Source organism: Nipponia nippon, unplaced genomic scaffold (assembly GCF_047370975.1).
Source record: "Nipponia nippon isolate SJK-2023a ecotype South Korea unplaced genomic scaffold, ASM4737097v1 scaffold_19, whole genome shotgun sequence".
Classification (NCBI taxonomy): domain Eukaryota; kingdom Metazoa; phylum Chordata; class Aves; order Pelecaniformes; family Threskiornithidae; genus Nipponia; species Nipponia nippon.
The window spans coordinates 6550419-6567343 of record NW_028262335.1 but is presented as its reverse complement, the minus strand read 5'-3'; the positions used below and the strand labels follow the sequence as shown (position 1 = coordinate 6567343).

At 45.6% G+C, this 16925-nt stretch overlaps 2 protein-coding genes across 3 annotated transcripts; one reads left to right on the top strand and one right to left on the bottom strand.

Moving 5' to 3' along the window:
* Positions 1 to 14: 14 nt before the first annotated feature.
* Positions 15 to 12678, top strand: INTS11 (integrator complex subunit 11). The gene is made up of 18 exons (XM_087755460.1): positions 15 to 69; positions 383 to 560; positions 1345 to 1442; positions 2468 to 2541; positions 2757 to 2985; positions 3095 to 3193; positions 3292 to 3326; positions 4042 to 4180; positions 5852 to 5916; positions 6564 to 6753; positions 7433 to 7516; positions 8011 to 8100; positions 8683 to 8845; positions 8950 to 9057; positions 9642 to 9703; positions 10630 to 10772; positions 11501 to 11630; positions 12500 to 12678. The coding sequence occupies exons 2-18, from the start codon at positions 533 to 535 to the stop codon at positions 12563 to 12565; spliced, it is 1803 nt and encodes a 600-aa protein (XP_087611586.1). The 5' UTR covers positions 15 to 69; positions 383 to 532; the 3' UTR covers positions 12566 to 12678.
* LOC104009057 (lysophosphatidic acid receptor 6-like) lies at positions 12591 to 15986 on the bottom strand. Of its 2 annotated transcripts, XR_015704330.1 has the most exons (3): positions 14901 to 15986; positions 13653 to 14123; positions 12591 to 13101 (listed from the first exon to the last, which is right to left on the bottom strand). XR_015704330.1 is itself a non-coding variant. In XM_009461009.2 (2 exons), exon 1 carries the CDS (start codon positions 15971 to 15973, stop codon positions 14912 to 14914), a length of 1062 nt encoding a protein of 353 aa, XP_009459284.1. In that variant the 5' UTR covers positions 15974 to 15986; the 3' UTR covers positions 12591 to 14123; positions 14901 to 14911. The 2 variants fall into 2 exon arrangements, 1 of the variants encoding a protein (XP_009459284.1); XM_009461009.2 differs by having other exon boundaries at positions 12591 to 14123.
* Between the last annotated feature and the right edge of the window lie 939 nt (positions 15987 to 16925).

Here is a 16925-nt window from a genome sequence, read left to right as displayed (position 1 = left end):
CCCGCCCCTTCGGGCGGGCGGCTACGCCTGCGCAGGGGCGGCGAAGGGAGGAGGCGGCCCGGGGCGGCGGTGAGCGCTGATGGCGGCGGGGGGCTGTGTGAGGCGGGTGTCCGTGCCTCGCCGAGGGGGCGACAGCGGGCCGGGGCCGCGCCTGGGGCGGGTTTTCCCTCAGGAGAGGAGCGTCGCCACCGGGGAGGTGGAGCGGCCGCGCAGCCGCTGTGGAGCGGGAGCCATTGCCGGGCCTGCCCGCCTCAGGCCTGCAGGCCGGCCCGCGCTTTGTAGCGGTGATAACGGTTATCGAAGCCAAGCAGGCCTGAAGTTCCAGTCGTTAATCATCTTTGTTGTTGATCTGACTTGTGTTTTCTGACTGTCTTCCGTCTAGGGAGAAGTTGTGCCTCTGCTTAAGCCTGCTGCCCGATGCTGAAAAATAGTTGAAATGGCGGCTGTAAAAAGGGCTAAATCTTTTTGTGGCCCCCATTAGACTGTTTCTGAAATAATATACCATGCAGTTGGAGATTTAGAGTTTGTTAAAATGCCTGAAATCAAAGTCACTCCCCTGGGTAAGTCCAGTCTAAAATCATTCTGAAATAGAAATGCTGGAAAACTTTGGAATTTAGAATTCAAAGTAATATGTGTTGGACTGCTGGAGGCATACGTGCCTTTCCGTGCCACAAAAACTGCTCGTGGTGGTACACTGCCGTATGTGTTACGGTTGTGCAGCATCCTGACTTGGTTACTGTCAGTATGTCGTTGTCCTCCTTTTGTCTTTCAAGCAAGTAAGACTCGATCAGAGTCAATAGACAACTCTATTTTGATTACAGGATTAATTAATACATACTGGTAAAAGCATTGTAGTATTGTGCAGTGTAGGTAGAGTATTAGTTCACTAAACAGTGCTAAAAATTCACGTGCAGGAAATTTTTCTTTTTTTTTTTTTTTTTCTTGTTTTTTAATGGGTTGCACAGAGGTGCATTTATATACTGAGAGGGCAGAGGATGTGCTGAGCAGAAAAACTGCTTTGTCCTGATGGATAGTTTTCTAGCTCGGAATGGACTTAACTAGAGCTTAATGAAGGTCCGTGCTTTCACTGAGAGGCAGAGTACTTGGGGAGGTGCAGAACCCTGGGAACTTCGAGTTCCATGCTGACCCTTTCCAGATAAACCATTGTTTTGCTCTTACTTGAAACTGTGTAGCTGCGATTGCACAGCAGCGGGCAGAGAACATCATTTTCCTGCCTCAGAAAAGGGCTAGGAAGTTTGTACGGACCTTTAAATGCTTCTCTTTTGAAGTGATTATGAATATTCCCAGAGATGTCTTACTTGTCTTTCTTTTGCTTGGGTCCAGGAGCTGGCCAGGATGTGGGGCGCAGCTGTATCCTCGTGTCTATTGCCGGGAAAAACGTAATGCTTGACTGCGGGATGCACATGGGCTACAACGATGACGTGAGTATAGCGGAGAAGCCTGAATGTTGTGTAGAGATGCTTTCAAGGTGCATCTGCTGGCGTTTCCCAGCAAGGCTCCTGGTTCATTGTTCCGCTCTGTTCCCTTTTATTTGAACGTTGCCTGACTTATCCGACATGACACATGGGTAATACTAGCTGGGTGCGCGTTATTGGGCATATGTATCAGCTGCTGCTGGAGCTGGATTACGGCAGAGAACGAGCTACTACTGCCCCTTCAAAACCTTGCCTTCCTGTGCAAGGGGTACATCCCCTCAGGTATTCCTGATATATGAAGTGCCACCATCCAGCCATCCTTTCCCTGGGTTGTGGACTCCAAAAAAATATTAAGCAAGCTGTGAGTGCTCCATTCCTGGTGGTCTTGGTCTTTTTGTATTTCACGTGGGCAGGCATCTTCTATGCTTTAAAGCATTAATCCCATCATTAGCTAGACTCCTCTTGACATGATGCTTGGTTTTGGGCAGTTAATTATTTGTGGCATCCGCACCATGCATCTCTCATGCTTGAGAGAGAGATAGGAAATGCTCCTGATGTTCGGTCACCTCATACTAGTAGGAAAGGAATAACGGCAAAAACACTCTGTAAGATAGGAAGAGTTACAGAATGACACAGAGCAAATGTGCTATTACAGGAAAGGTTTTGATGCTTTCTGCCTTAATGCCTGTGGGTAAGCTAAAACGCATCTGTCACCTGTTTTACTTTGAAGATAAACTTGGCTGGAATTTATTTATTGGCAAGGTCAGTTTCCCTGTTTGTCCTCTGGCAGCCCTCCCGTCCTTTTTCTCTTTGACTCTTTCTGCACTTAAATGCTGATGGTGTTGCCCGCAGCTCTTACCGCATTGCTGACACTAGTGCGGTCTGCTGGTTATTGCAGTTTTGCCTCAAGGTGGATTACAGCAGGTTTCCAGCGTTTCGGGTCATTCACACCATTGTTTTGTTGGATTAGTAATGTAGTATTAACTGGTTTTCTTTTGTACTGGATCGCCTGCTTTTTCATGTCTTTGCAGAGACGCTTTCCTGACTTTTCTTACATCACTCAGAATGGAAGGCTGACTGACTTTCTAGACTGCGTGATCATCAGGTGAGAAAGCTTCCTTCCTTGTCAGAGCTCAGATGGGAAACGAGAAAGCTTTGTGTGCTGTCTCTAGCAACCCAAACATGTTGTAAGTCCATCGTTCATATTTTGGCTAGTTCCTCTATGTCACGCAGTGCTTTAAAAATCTGAAACAAGACCTGGGAACCAGGCAAGCTGAACTCCTGTGCGGCATCTCCTTTATCCTCTGTGTCTTGTTGCAGCCACTTTCATTTGGACCATTGCGGAGCTTTACCCTATTTCAGTGAAATGGTCGGTTACGATGGGCCCATTTACATGACACATCCTACCAAGGCCATCTGTCCGATCCTCCTGGAGGACTATAGGAAAATAACTGTGGATAAGAAAGGGGAAACGAACTTCTTCACTTCCCAAATGATTAAAGACTGTATGAAAAAAGTGGTTGCCGTGCATCTTCACCAGACAGTTCAGGTAAATGGTAATGTCTGCATACTCTTGGATCAGACCAACTGGAGTGTTGTAGAAGGCAATTTATTTTTTTAAATGCGTGCACTAATGCAGTGTTTGCCTGTTCGTGCAGGTGGATGAGGAGCTGGAGATCAAGGCGTACTATGCAGGCCATGTGCTGGGGGCAGCCATGTTCCAGATTAAGGCTGGCTGCGAGTCAGTTGTGTACACTGTAAGTATGTGCAACAATAGCTATAGATACCTGCTGCTGCTTTTAATGGCCTGTCCCGGAACGTTGAGAATATTAATGGATTTATTTTCTTCCATTAGGGTGATTATAACATGACACCAGACAGACATTTAGGGTAAGTAGGAGGCTGAGTTTCTATGAATTGTAGATATTTCTGACGGGAAGATTTTAGCACAGTTTCCGTTAATACTTGGGGCTTATCAGTATTGATTCTTTGTTAGGAGACTGGAACATTTAACGATGTCTTTGCTGGAAAGATAAATGCCATTTTGAATTATGAGAATGAACAGATTTACATTGATTCTTCCAGATAGACTGTAATGTAATCTTCTTCTGTATACTCATATTAATCTATTTTTAAGGCTACGTAATAATTGGACTTAGATATCTTTTTGAAATGTTTTATTGTCATGATATCTTCTCAATGTGTTTACTTTCGAAGAGAGTGCCAATCACAAACTCAAATGTTCATTTTATTTTTACTGGCATATATGAGAGATTTATCATGTTCATGCTATTTAGAATAATATTTTAATGCATTTAAAACAAGTAATAGACTGGAGAAGATCTGCTCTTCAAAATCAGTAGTCTCTGTTCTGGGCTGGATTAATTTAAAGAAAGCATGGCCTGTAGAGAGAGGAGTCCTGATGCTGCCACAGAACTCCTAGGTGACTTTGGGCAAGCCGGTGCACATCTGCGTACCTGTTTTCCGATCTGCAAGTGGAGACAGTGACATTCTCCACCCTTCTTTGAGACCTGCAGATCAGAAATGCCAGATACCATCTCTTAATTCGATTGTTTGTTTGTTTTTCAAATTCCTTTTGGTTTAGTGCTGCCTGGATTGATAAGTGTCGCCCAGATTTATTAATAAGTGAATCTACCTATGCCACAACGATCAGAGATTCCAAACGCTGCAGAGAAAGAGACTTCTTGAAGAAAGTTCATGAGACTGTAGAAAGAGGAGGGAAGGTACGGCGTTTTGATAATCTAAGTGATGTGGTTTGATGTGGTTTTTCCTCTGTGAGGCTCTTGTTGGCTCTGTAGTGCTATGTAGCTATTAACTAACTCAGACACCTATGCATGACCACTACATGAAACCGAAGGCATTTTTATATTCCTCCATCTGTACTTTAAAAGACAGAATATTAAACACTTAAATTATGCCAAGAAGAAAACCAGACTATGAGTTAATGAGGCAGTAAGGGAAATGCTATGCTTACAGTCTGCAAATACGGAGGATAAAGGCAAAATTAACTTGATTTGCATCTTGTATACTGACGCATCCTCTTAATCCTGTAAATTAAGACTGAGACTGTTCAATTACTGCTTTTAAACTTGATCAGAAATGATTTCCAGTGTAGCCAGGTTTCTCTGTTCAGTATCCTACTTTGTGCTGTCTGTTACCATAAAACCCCGCCAAGTGCATGGCAGACGTGCTTACCAGACAGTAAATGATGCTTCAGTACCTTGTTTGTGGCTTTCACTTGCCCGGCTGTTTTGCTTGGGTAAGCCTGTTCCAGTCCAGTGTGATTTGATGTGAACAACTTCAGCTAGCCACAAAGCATGTGGAACATAGGATGGTGGCATCGTAACGTGGCCATTAGTTGTATCTGTCCGTTACTGTCTTAGGATCTCAGTCAGTCTTGTCTGCTTGTTGGAGGTTAGCCCCTATCTTTGCTAATGTAAAACTTTGAGATTCTCTTTTTCATTAACACCACATTTAGAGCACGCCTAGGAAAAGACATTATAAAAAGAGACATTTTAACCCCTCAGAAAATGGAAGCAGAAGTGGTAATTGGGAACACAGGAAAGTTTTACTGATTTCACTGTAGCTAAGGATCTGGTTCTAGGTTCCTAGGACTTAGTTCATTTAACTTGATGAAATGGGAAATTAGCCTGGCTGTTGATTGTACGTGTAGAACTTGAGCTGCATTTTGGTTAAAAGGTATAGTAGTTTGTCACTTGTAACCTGAAGCTCTGTATTTTATTTATTGTTCTTGTCTTAGTAGGGGCAAAACGTAGGCTTGCTTGTGGAAAAGAGGGTGAGTCGCTTGGTAATGGATGTGGTTTGCTAAACAGTTCCATTAAGAAGTAGATGATGGCTTTCCCACTGAATCTGGAAAACAAATGAGTAGCGGTGAACTCTTTGCTGCCAAGTGACAGCACTTAACTGAAGAAAACATTGGAAATCGAAACGGCTGTATGTTCTTTCCTCCAGTGTTGCCGTACTTTGGGAGGGGAGGAAGGTCATGATTACCCCAGCACAGACAAAGCGCTCAAGGACAGAAACACTCATCTTAGTGTCCATTTCCATAAATAATACCAGAATTGTTGCTCTCAACAACTTGTTTTCATATTCTCTAGGAGAGAACAGAACAGAATATATTGACAAGCATCATGCCCTGCCAGAGGCTTTCCTCAGTACGTGCAAACCGAGGTCTTAGCCAAGCGGACAGGGGCTTGTCAAATATCAGTGCCTTTCATTCCAAAACTGCACAACACGTTCCTGTGCAAAGAAAGGTCAGCAAAAGAATACTAGAAAGCGAGAGGCAGTTGAGGGACTTGTTCAGAAATGATAATGCTACAGAGCCATTTACATGCTGTTTGGGTTTCACAGACTAAATCCTACCCCAATTGCAGGTTCTTATCCCAGTTTTTGCCCTCGGACGTGCCCAGGAACTTTGCATTTTATTGGAAACTTTCTGGTGAGTGCAGTCTCTCCTGTGCGTGTATCACCTCCTTTTTGTCCTCCCCATGTTGTGGCCCCGGCAGGTTTCTGATTCTTTCACATCTGTTTAATACAGGTATTCTCATTAGTATTCCTCGGCCCATGCTAGCAGTTGCGGAATTACTTCTTTTCATGTATTTCCCAGCATTCCTGGCTCTAAGCAGTAAACTAACCATTTTTGTGTCCAGAGTCATTCTCCACTCCACTCCTCCACTCGGGATCGACTGTCCTTTAAAAAATGTGATTACATTTTTGCCACGTTGTGAAACTGTTTTCATGGGAGGGGGAGGAGGGATGAACAAGTATTAAACTTACATGTAAGCATTGTATGGAAATGTTTCTGGTAATCCCTGCTGATACTGTGTTTAATTATTTCCCATAGCAGAATGAGTAATATTTGTAACGGAAGGAAGTTGTCCGTAGTGGGGGAGGAGAATTGGACTAAAGCCTACTTTGTAGAAAGTTAATGCATAATGGTGTAGCATTGTCATAATACCAGTTTATAGCTTATTGAGAGTAGGGCATGCACAAAAAAATCTTTGGAGACTACCTAGGTTTATGGACTTTCAGCATGGACAGCCAGGATCCTGATCTGTCCCTTACGGGTATCGCTTCTCTCTACAGGGAAAGAATGAACTTGAAGGCTCCGATTTATTTTTCCACGGGACTGACAGAGAAGGCCAATCATTATTACAAGCTCTTCATCACCTGGACTAATCAGAAAATTCGGAAGACGTTTGTCCAGAGGAACATGTTTGAATTCAAACACATCAAAGCATTCGATCGGGCCTTTGCAGACAATCCGGGGCCGATGGTAGGTGGGCGTTACCGAGGTAACAGAGCAGAGGTGTAGTGTCGGGGAGCTGCGTTTAGACCACTCCGTTCCTGGCTAAGGCACACAGGTAGGCTGCAAAAGCAGACTCTACCCTGTTAATACCAAAAACCCTTCTGTGGCCAGGCCGTCTGAATGCTTTTATCTGTATAACTATTAAAGATCTTCCTATCTTTATTTCAGTGAAGGTAAAATGCCCAGAGAAAATAAAATTCATTGCATGTTCACATAATCTATATGTCTGGACCCGATTCGCACCATAACTTTTACAGTATATTCTTTTGACTTAAGTCAGGAGACAGATCCTTTACAACACAATCTTTTATTGCTGGTTTTATTTCTGACTGGTTTATGAGGCAGTAGCTGAAAGAGGAATCTGTTGAGCACGATAGTACCATTATAGAACTGGTCAAAGTTTTTATCAGACACTGTGGATGCTCACAAAAAATTCCTAAAACAGTAGTTCAACTTCTGTGAAAATGAGACAAGGTGGGAAAAAATAAAACAGCAAAAATCCCCATTAGAGCTTTGATGTAGTAAGTAAGTGTGCTGTAAGGTGTATTAGTAGATACTCTCCACAGTTTTAGGATATTTATATGTTATAAGTAAGGGAAAAAACACTCTTTTCTGTGGTGATTCTTGGCACATTTTTGAATTCTAGGTTGTGTTTGCAACCCCTGGTATGCTTCATGCGGGACAGTCCCTTCAGATCTTCAGGAAATGGGCAGGGAACGAAAAGAATATGGTAAGAAATTCTGTTTCCTTAAGTGACGTTTTGTGTTGCTGTGACAGCGGTACTGATGCAGTCATTAGAACAAAGGTTGCAGGAAAGCTTTTCCTGAGCATCTAGGGTTAAGTGACACGAGTCCTCTTTCAGGCTCTGGCTTCTCTTTGCTATGTGTGACAGGGCAAGCAGAGGAGCTATGTGTCTCAGGAGGTTGTGGGAGATTTTATTTTCAAAAGTGCTTTCATTAATTTGAAGCTGCTATAAAGACATTTGTAACCAGCATTAATTCTTATTTACTGGCGTGTAGATTTCAGCAGTTTGCTTTCTAATTTCATTTTTCGTGTGTGTTCTGGCAAAGCAAGCAGCTTTCCAGGGAAGGATGGTAGTATGTAAGATGGGAAGAACACAAACTTAGACCAGCATTATGCATTTGTGGCTATTTTTATGTTAACAACAGCTGTGCTACGCAGTCCATGTGCGGAGTTTGTAGATTTTTCTGGGTTCCTTCCCAGGTCATCATGCCAGGCTACTGTGTGCAGGGAACTGTGGGCCATAAGATTCTGAGTGGACAGCGCAAGCTGGAAATGGAAGGAAGACAAATAGTAAGTTTTATTTTCAAGGAGGATTGTTCGGGGGAAGTTCTTCAGCACTTCAGGTGGTAGCTAGACACCCGGTACTTGTAATGGGAATATCCCGCATACAACAGTGAAAATACTCAAGCCACAGTTTCTCTGGAGTCGGACTAGGGGTTTTTCCCCCTTTGCATTGGCAACAGCGTGTCTTTTTCTGCCCGTAAGACTCTGTCAGGGGCATATTGATAATGTTTAATAACTAAAATTAGGTAAATCGGGTAAAAATGATACATTAAATTATATTAAATATATATTAAAACTGATACCAACTGTCCTTAAGTATTGATTTGTTTTGGCAAATGGGCAACAAGTATTGTGCTCTGAAACTGAGCGGTTGATCCTGTAAGTTACTGAAAGCTTTTCTGTACAGCATCATATTCAGTCTTTGCTGGGAAGCAGCTCTTGCCAACCTCATTTTCCAATTCAGGTGTTCTGCTTCCTTCTTTAAGCTAAACACAGAGGAGTCTGGGTCTGTTTGCGTGTGGCACAGAAGCTGTAGTGAGCCAAAGGTGGTCCTGGTTCACACAGCCTGTGCTTTCTGCTCCCCCACAGTTGGAAGTAAAGATGCAGGTGGAGTACATGTCCTTCAGCGCCCACGCGGATGCCAAGGGCATAATGCAGCTGATTCGCCAGGCTGAGCCACGCAATGTTCTCCTGGTCCACGGTGAAGCAAAGAAAATGGAGTTTCTGAAGCAGAAAATAGAACAGGAATTTCGTACGTATAGTGTTGGTACTGAAGAGGGAACGGTGGTAGAAGGGAAGGCATTGAAGGTCACATAGTGGCTGCTGCAGCACTGACACCGGCTGTTTACATTGCAGATGTCAACTGTTACATGCCTGCAAACGGAGAGACCACCACGATATTCACCAATCCCAGCATTCCTGTGGACATATCCCTGGGACTCCTGAAGAGAGAAACAGCAATAGGTGACGTATTTTCAACTAAGAATTTAATCTTTTGGTCCCTGCTGTTGTGTTGTATAGCACTTGTATTAGGTGGAAACCGTGGTGCAGGGCCAGTTGTAGCAATGGTGACTTTCAGCAGTGTAACGGAACAGGTTTTACGAGCATTAATGGTTGAGGGGGCTGTCTGTGAAATGAAGTGGCCACTGTGCTAGAAATGTATATTCGGTAATGTTTAAAAACAAACACAGACATGCTACTTTGTTGCTTATTGCCCATTCACTATGAAAACAAAGTCCTGTATGCTTTTACCATCTAGGTCTGTGAGAACTGGAGTTACTTTTATAAACCGCATTTAAGAAAAATCTAAAAGCTCTCAAATCAGGAAGCGGTACGGGAAGAGAGGGAGTCGTTCTGCATTACTAAGCATGGTTTCTTAGGTGTCTAGAGCACTGATAATGGTTTACGCACCAGGTACTTTAACAGACAGGAGAACAAAGTCCCTGGATCTTCAGCAGGGACTCAGAAATCCAATATTAAGTCCTAGAGCAGTCATCTTGTGTGAAAAGTAAGCCCGTCATCTTTCTCTTCCATTGCCCTTGGTTTAGGTCTCTTACCAGATGTCAAGAAGCCAAAGCTAATGCACGGCACATTAATTATGAAGGATAACGTAAGTCAAAAAGTTCTTATGTTTCTCTTGTGTTCTCTGACTGTGGTGTTACAATTCATAGGAGAGGTCTGGGTGAACAGGAACTAAAAGGTAAACAGTCCCAGTTGCTTGGGAGGAGCCCACTGACAGCGTACCCGGGGAGGTTAAGCCGCAAGACAGACGCTTTAGTTTGTCAGTGGTCTTGACCGAGAGTCTTCACTAGTCCGACAGCTTCAGAATTAGCATCTTGCTATTCCTGAGCAGAGTGTGGTGGAAGTAGAATTTTTTACTGGTCGGTCTCGTGAACGCTCACAGATGAAGTCACAGAAAAAGGATATTTGAATAAATTTGATAAATTTGAAGAGCTGCTTCTGTTCAAAGTCTGTTTTTTGCCCTGAGCCCCTGCAGCCTACTGGGTGCAGCTACAGACATTCTGAGGCGGCTGTGGTTTTCAGCCTGTGAATCTAAGGTGTTTCTGATTGACCGTGCCTGTAAAAATCCAAAGAATCAAGCAGCAGCCTGTTGGTGGTAGACCTCAGTTTGTTGGACAAGGATGGCAAGGTGCCAAGGAAGGAGTTCTTGCTCTGTAACCTCATGTTTATATTTAAACAAATCATTCCCCCGCTAAAGAGGTTAAACCAACTTCTATTCAGAGACCAAGTTTAATTTTGGGAAGCAAAGGATTGGTACGATTATTTAGGGGGACATTTTGCTGCTGTCTTACCTCTGCCTTTGCTGTCCATCGCACGTTCCCGCCCAGCTGTCACTGCCTGCAGTAGTAACTGAAATGTGCTGAGACATTTCAGAGGCTGCAAAGGAATAGCCTTACCTGCTGGAGTTTTGCAGTAATGAACACGTACCTGTGTGCAGCTGACCACAGAGGAGGAATAAAACTTCACAAAGCGCAAAGAAATAGCTTATAATGGATTTGTACTTTCCCTTTGCAGAGCTTCCGTCTGGTTTCTCCCGAGCAGGCTTTGAAGGAGCTGGGCCTTGCAGAACATCAGTTGCGTTTCACCTGCCGTGTTCACATTCAGGACCCGCGGAAAGAACACGAGACAGTGCTTCGCGTATATAACCACCTTAAAGGGTAAGCCCGTTCTTAGCTGCGTTTGGCTTTTCCCCCCCTAGGGATGGGCTTGAGCTTATCGTTCTTAATAGAGGTAGGACAAGGGCCCCCTCCTGACCAGGCCCAGAGAGTCATTAAGAGAAGATTCTCTGCAGCCCCAGAAGACAAACCTGCGCCAGATTTTAGTCTCTCTCGCTAACGTAACCAGAGCAGTGGCTGGTAGTCAGCCTACAAGCTCATGGTCTTTGCCAAGCTACAGCAGTCCACCCAAAACCTTTGTTCCTGTCGGTTTGCTGCTGTCACTACTGCTTCTTAGCTGGAGTTAGTACAATTGTCTGGAGCGAGACCATCAAGCACAGGGTCAAGACACCTCTTAAAGCTATTCAAAAGCTGGCAGCAGATGAACCTTAAGAGCTGTTTTCTCCTCCAGGCAGCTGGTCGATTCTGCGAGTGGCCCTTTGCTCAGATGGAACAGGGTTCAGACTGGAGCTATAGCTATCCTGAGAGCCAGAAATAAACTCTGTAGGAAACTGAAAATCCTACATGATTAATATAAGCACCAAAATAAGCAAGCTATCAATCAATCAGCCCCATTCTCCCTCCCTTGGGCAGTGGGTGCTGGCTCAGACACAGCTGAAAGTAACAGCAACATGCGGCTGTCGGGAATTCAGAGGTACAGGGGCTGACCCACCCTTCCGCGTGTACGCGTGCCCCATCCAAAATCCACCATACATCTGCTCTCTTACCAGGGTCCTGAAAGATTATTCGGTGCAGCATCTCCCCGACGGTTCTATCACAGTGGAGTCCATTCTTATCCAAGCCACAGCACACTCAGAGGATCAAGGAACCAAAGTTCTGCTCGTATCCTGGACGTACCAGGTAGGAAGACTTGAAGACACGCTTTTCACACAACTCTGATCTTAACTCCTGCCAGTCCACAACCGTCCTAGGATGTGGGTTGCTATTGTAAGGGTGAGTCTTCGTCACTCTGGTTTTGAAGTAGCTTGACTGGAAGAACAGGAGGCGAGTCGCTGCCATTTTCTTCACCATTTGGGGTTTAGTGCAAATCATTTTACAGGCGCTCTCTACTGAGGCAGGTTCCTCTGGGGCCGCTGGACTCAAGGCAACTTGAGTTAATTACAATTATGCCTGAGTTTTGAGGACACTACAGTATCCAGCTTCTATACTCGCAGCCGTATCACTGCTGCTGTACAGCGTGTGGAGGTATTTTATATTGTATTTCTTACCGGTAAGACTTTAAACAACAAGCAGAAAGCTAGCTAACACAAAACTGTGGCAAGATTAGACACAGTCATTACGTTTTCTTCCTTTCAAAAGTATACTTTCTATGGCTGCATTTCTAAATGCTTTCTTTACAGCCAGGAAACGCCTTCTTGAGGGCAAAGCAGGAAAATCAATGGTTCTTTATTCTTTGCTTTCAAGAAAAATGGTCATTTTCGTCAAAAGAGACAGCTCGGGTCCAGGCACCCACTGTGGCAAATGGGGGGTTTACACTGCTATTTTGGAAGAAGACCCAGAAATGCGTTTGTGCTAACTGGACTGGTTTCCATTTTTGAACGCTGCTAACATCAGCGTTTGATGGCTCCAAGCGTTATTTCAGTCTATTTCTAGGTCTATTATTTCAGTCTATTTCGACCAGAGTCGAATTTATTGCCCCAAATGGGAAAGTCAAATGGGAAAGTTAAGTGGAGGATTGCTTTCATCCCCCTTCTCTTCCTTCTCTCTAGGATGAGGAGCTGGGCAGCTATCTCACGTCCCTTCTGAAAAAAGGGCTGCCCCAGAGCACACCGTGAGAACAGAGCCGCAGGCACAGCGGGGTCGCAGAGAGACTTACGTTTTATTTTGTTTACATTGTCAATGTTGTTTTCTGGTTTTGTTTTAATAAAGGAATTACAGTGTTTCTGCATTACTGCAGTGGCAGCGCGTTCTGTGCGGCAGTACTGCAATCTTCTCCCCTTGGAAACCTGCCCGGGGAGTCACTCCAGCCCGTTTTTAAAGAAAGAGGCCCGCGGAGCACGAGATAAGCGCAGGCCTGAGGGGTCAAAACAAGGAGCTGTCAAAGCTTCACAATTAAAATGTAAAGTATAAGCACAATGGAAGGCACGGGGATAAAGCCCTAAATACGTTATTTGCTATTTACCCAGCAGCACAACTTTTTTTATTGTCCGTACGTCCCTCAATGGCAGCTGACAGAGCCTGCGAGAAAGCTGCGCTCCTGGCTGGGGTCTCCAATAAAAACTGTTCTTCCTCTGTACAGAACATAAAACCGGTGCTTAGCTTGGAAGAACAGGCGCGTGCTAGTGCTGGGATATTTTTCCATAGCCTGTAACTGGGACAAAAAGAGCAGCATCTCATGAAAGGTAAAGGATGAGTTTGTCCTAATGCTCCCTCAGAGGCCCCCTCCTCTCCATTTTACAAGGGCAAGGGTTTGCGCTTGTCTTACCAAGCCCAGTAAAGCAGAGGAACGCAGGAATCCTGATTTTCAGTATTTTAGAAAAGTTCGAGCAGGTTTTCTCACTGATACTTAAAAAAAATTCCTCCAAGCTAAGAGCAAAAGACAGAAAGGGAGAGGGCAGTGCCTGGCCCGTCGTTAGTAACAGGCGTCAACCTGCAGGTAGCAACGCCCAGCAAATGCAACGCTGCACCCACAAAAGCCGTCCACGACAGGGCTTCAGCTCCGTTAGAGTAACTGCAGCTCTGCCCTTGGGCTGCTGCTGCACCCGCTCGCACTGCTGCGGGGTTAGCGATCGGCTTTAACCGGTCGATGCAGCCTCCCACATTCAGGGCCCTCGCTTACCATCACAGCGCGTGGTTCTTCCCCACAAACCAAGACGCCAAGGTACCCCTACGCCCACGCTGCTTGTTGTCCAAACCCCTTACCTCCTGTCCTGAGCCAGAGAGCAGACGGTGGCATCGGCTGCCATCAGAAAAGTGGCTGAATATGGGCAGAAGCTGCAACATCCATCATGCAAAGAGAAGTTACTACCTCGTACAGAGACACGCGATCATGTAGCTCCCCACACCGTTCTGCCACAATAATCCTCCTCCTCCTCCCTCCCTCCCGGTCCGCGGCAGGTCTTGGTCCAGTCCGACGCACCGGCCAAAGGCACAGACGCGCTTTGTGAAGTTGGGGGCTGGCGTGGGAAGGGACAGAACAGTGAGACTGTAGATCTGTCACCAAAAATCACATCCTGTTAAGTAAACTGTTGGCTCCGAAGCAGGTTTGTCACAGCCAGGCCAGTGGTTTTCTGGTGACTCCGATAACCGACAAGTGATAAATTCTCTCCAAAGTCTCATGTTTCACAGGGTGGAAAACTCAGCCGTTCTCAGAAGCTGTGTGGTTCTGTGGTTCTGTTAATACAAGAGAAAGGGTGCAACAGGTCAGACACGTTTTGTGGTGTAAACACAGTGACACTGGAACAGGACTGCAGCGTGAGGCCTTGCGCCAGCTCCTACCGTAACTTCCCTCACTGACCGCGTGGCACGAGGAGCTTGTTTAGCACTGGTCCTGCACAGCTTTAACCGGCTGATAAACACTTGGATCTGTTCTCTTCTAAACTTGCATTAGCAAATGTCCAGCTTGAATCCACAGGCAGCAGTGCTAGAAACCCTGATCACAGCTCCTCGGGAAGCCAAGCAGCCAATTCACAGAAGCAACGGAGCCCTTATTTGGCTGTGGAATGCAGGCAGAAAGCAGCTTGTGAACCCAGCTGGCTCCAGCTGCCCCCAGGGAGAAAGCACAGGATCCCTCCAAAACAGGGAAAAGCCAAGCAGGACTGCCCCATCCCCTTCTTGGGGGCAATTAGGAGGCTGGTTTCTTTCAAGTAACCCTTTCCCGGGCTGCGCCGCCTTCCAGAAGAGCCCTGTGTGCTCCTACCAAGCCCAAAGTTAAACAAAAGGAGACAAAGCTGTCAGTGTGCCTGGAGAGGGCACGTTTCCCCCGTGTGCTGCCTAGGACTGTCAGAATACCGCTCCCCCAAGCGCTGGCCTAGCTGGCTAATAAAAATACATAGCTGCTAGGCACTTCCCTCCAGCCGTATCTTGATTAACAACCACTGTGCCAAAGGATGGCAGGCTTCACAGGTTTGTTTTCAAAGAAACAGTTGGAAAGACAAACACTGTACTTACTTTTAAGTAGATCAGTTGATTCCATCTCTGTGGTTTTTATCGCCTGGTCTCCGATGGAGTTTATAAACATAGGTGGACTCCTCAAATTTCTGGTCGCAGATCGTGTACACTATTTTAGACCTGAACCTGAGCTTGAAGTTGAGGTGCCACTGCTTGGTGGAAGAGGTGAAGTAGTACAAGAGCGGGTTAAGGCAACAGTTGAAACTCACCAGGGCTAAAGTGATCCTTCGTGTTTTATAGATCAAGTTGGTGAACGACTCATTCTGGATGACCTGGATTCTCATCAAAAAGTGGAGGAAGTGAGTGAGATGATAGGGGAGAAAGCACAAAGTACAAATGACCAGGATGATGTAGATAGTGCTCAGGGCCTTCCTCTTGTGAATGCTGTGCTTGATCTGGGAGATCCTCTTCGCAATGAGAGGGTAGCTGATCAGAATGATGGAAAATGGGATCACAAACCCAAAAACCAAGGCCAGGATGTTGTAAGGCGCCATGCGGTACATCCAGCTGCTCGTAGCAAAGTTCTCAAAACACGCCGTCGTGTTCCTCACGCCGCTGTTGTGGAGGGGACCTCCGAGGATAAGCGGAACCATGATGCTCAGAGCGACCAGCCAAAGGGTCGTGACCACCATCACACAATGGATGACTTTGATCTGGATATACGTGAAGGGGTGCAACACCGCAATGTAACGATCGACACAAATGCAGGTGAAAAAGGCGATGCTTAGATAGATGTTGATATAGTACAAAGTCCCCGTCACCCTACAAGCCATGTCACCAAAGATCCAGTTGTTCCGATTCAGGTGGTAATGAATTTTAAAAGGCAACACACAAACAAACAAGGTGTCTACCAGAGCGAGATTGATCATGTATACATAGGAATGAGAGGTGTGCTTTACTCTGCAGGACAGCAGGTACAGCGCCAAGACATTTTCTATCAGTCCCAGCACGAAGACAATGCTGTAGATGACGGTAAACAAGGAATACTGGAAGTCTGCTTCCAAGCTGAATTCTGAGCTGGCGTTGGCAGCTGCCTCGCTGGAGACTCCTTCAGTCCAGGAAATATCTGCCATGATCGCTGGAGCGCAGCGATGTCCAACATGGGATAAAAGTCTTAAGCCATCCCTTACCTCAGGCAGTTCTTGAGTTTTATTTCGTCTCAAGTGGGCAAGAGCTAAAGCAACTGAGCGATGGTAAGTCTGGTGAAGGCTGTGGTTCAGAAGTCTGTGCTTGGTATATTTAGATGGGAAGCGGTGTTGCTGTAAGGGAGAACAAATCATTTAAAACACAAGCATTTGAAGTTTACACAGTAGACAGATTATTTACTGGCATTAAAATCATCGCAAGATGACAATACTGAATTAACAGAGGTAGCAATTCCTGTGTGTGTCGTGTCCCCCGCCCTAAAAAAAAAAAAGACCTGTAGAAGGCTACAGCTTTGGCTAAGGGTGGGCCAGCAACTGAAGCAGCACAGGAGAACTTCAGCAGCGATACACCTTTGGAGATCCGGTAATTAATTGCCCATTCCTAAGCCCTACCAGAATTCCCGTGTCATTTCTGAGATGTACGATCTTATTATCCTGCCCTTAAAAAACTGCAGAGATAGATTGTGCAGGCTTCCCAGGAAAAAAGAAAAGTGGTGGTGGCAAAAATACAAGCAGGACTGCTTTTTCAGTTGCTCCAGTGTGACAGTTAACTCGGTACTCTGTGCGGCTGAGCTCTTAACCTTGCTGCTGCAGGTTTATAAAGAGCACGTGTGGAACCGTCCTGTTAAGATTAAGAAATAGCATTTAAGGCACAGAACAGAAACAGGCAGCTGGCATCCGTACCCAGCTGCTAACCAAGCCACAAAGCAGCAGCACCGTCCCCAGCCCCACGCAGGAGTGGGCCAGGGCGGATGGCGAGTAGCACAGCCAGCCACGAACAGTAAGGGGAAGGGCTCGGTGCTGCAGACAAGATGTGCCAGGTCCCTTGGAACAAGCATTCCTTTGCAGGAGAGTACGTGCTGCAGGACGCAGCCCTGGC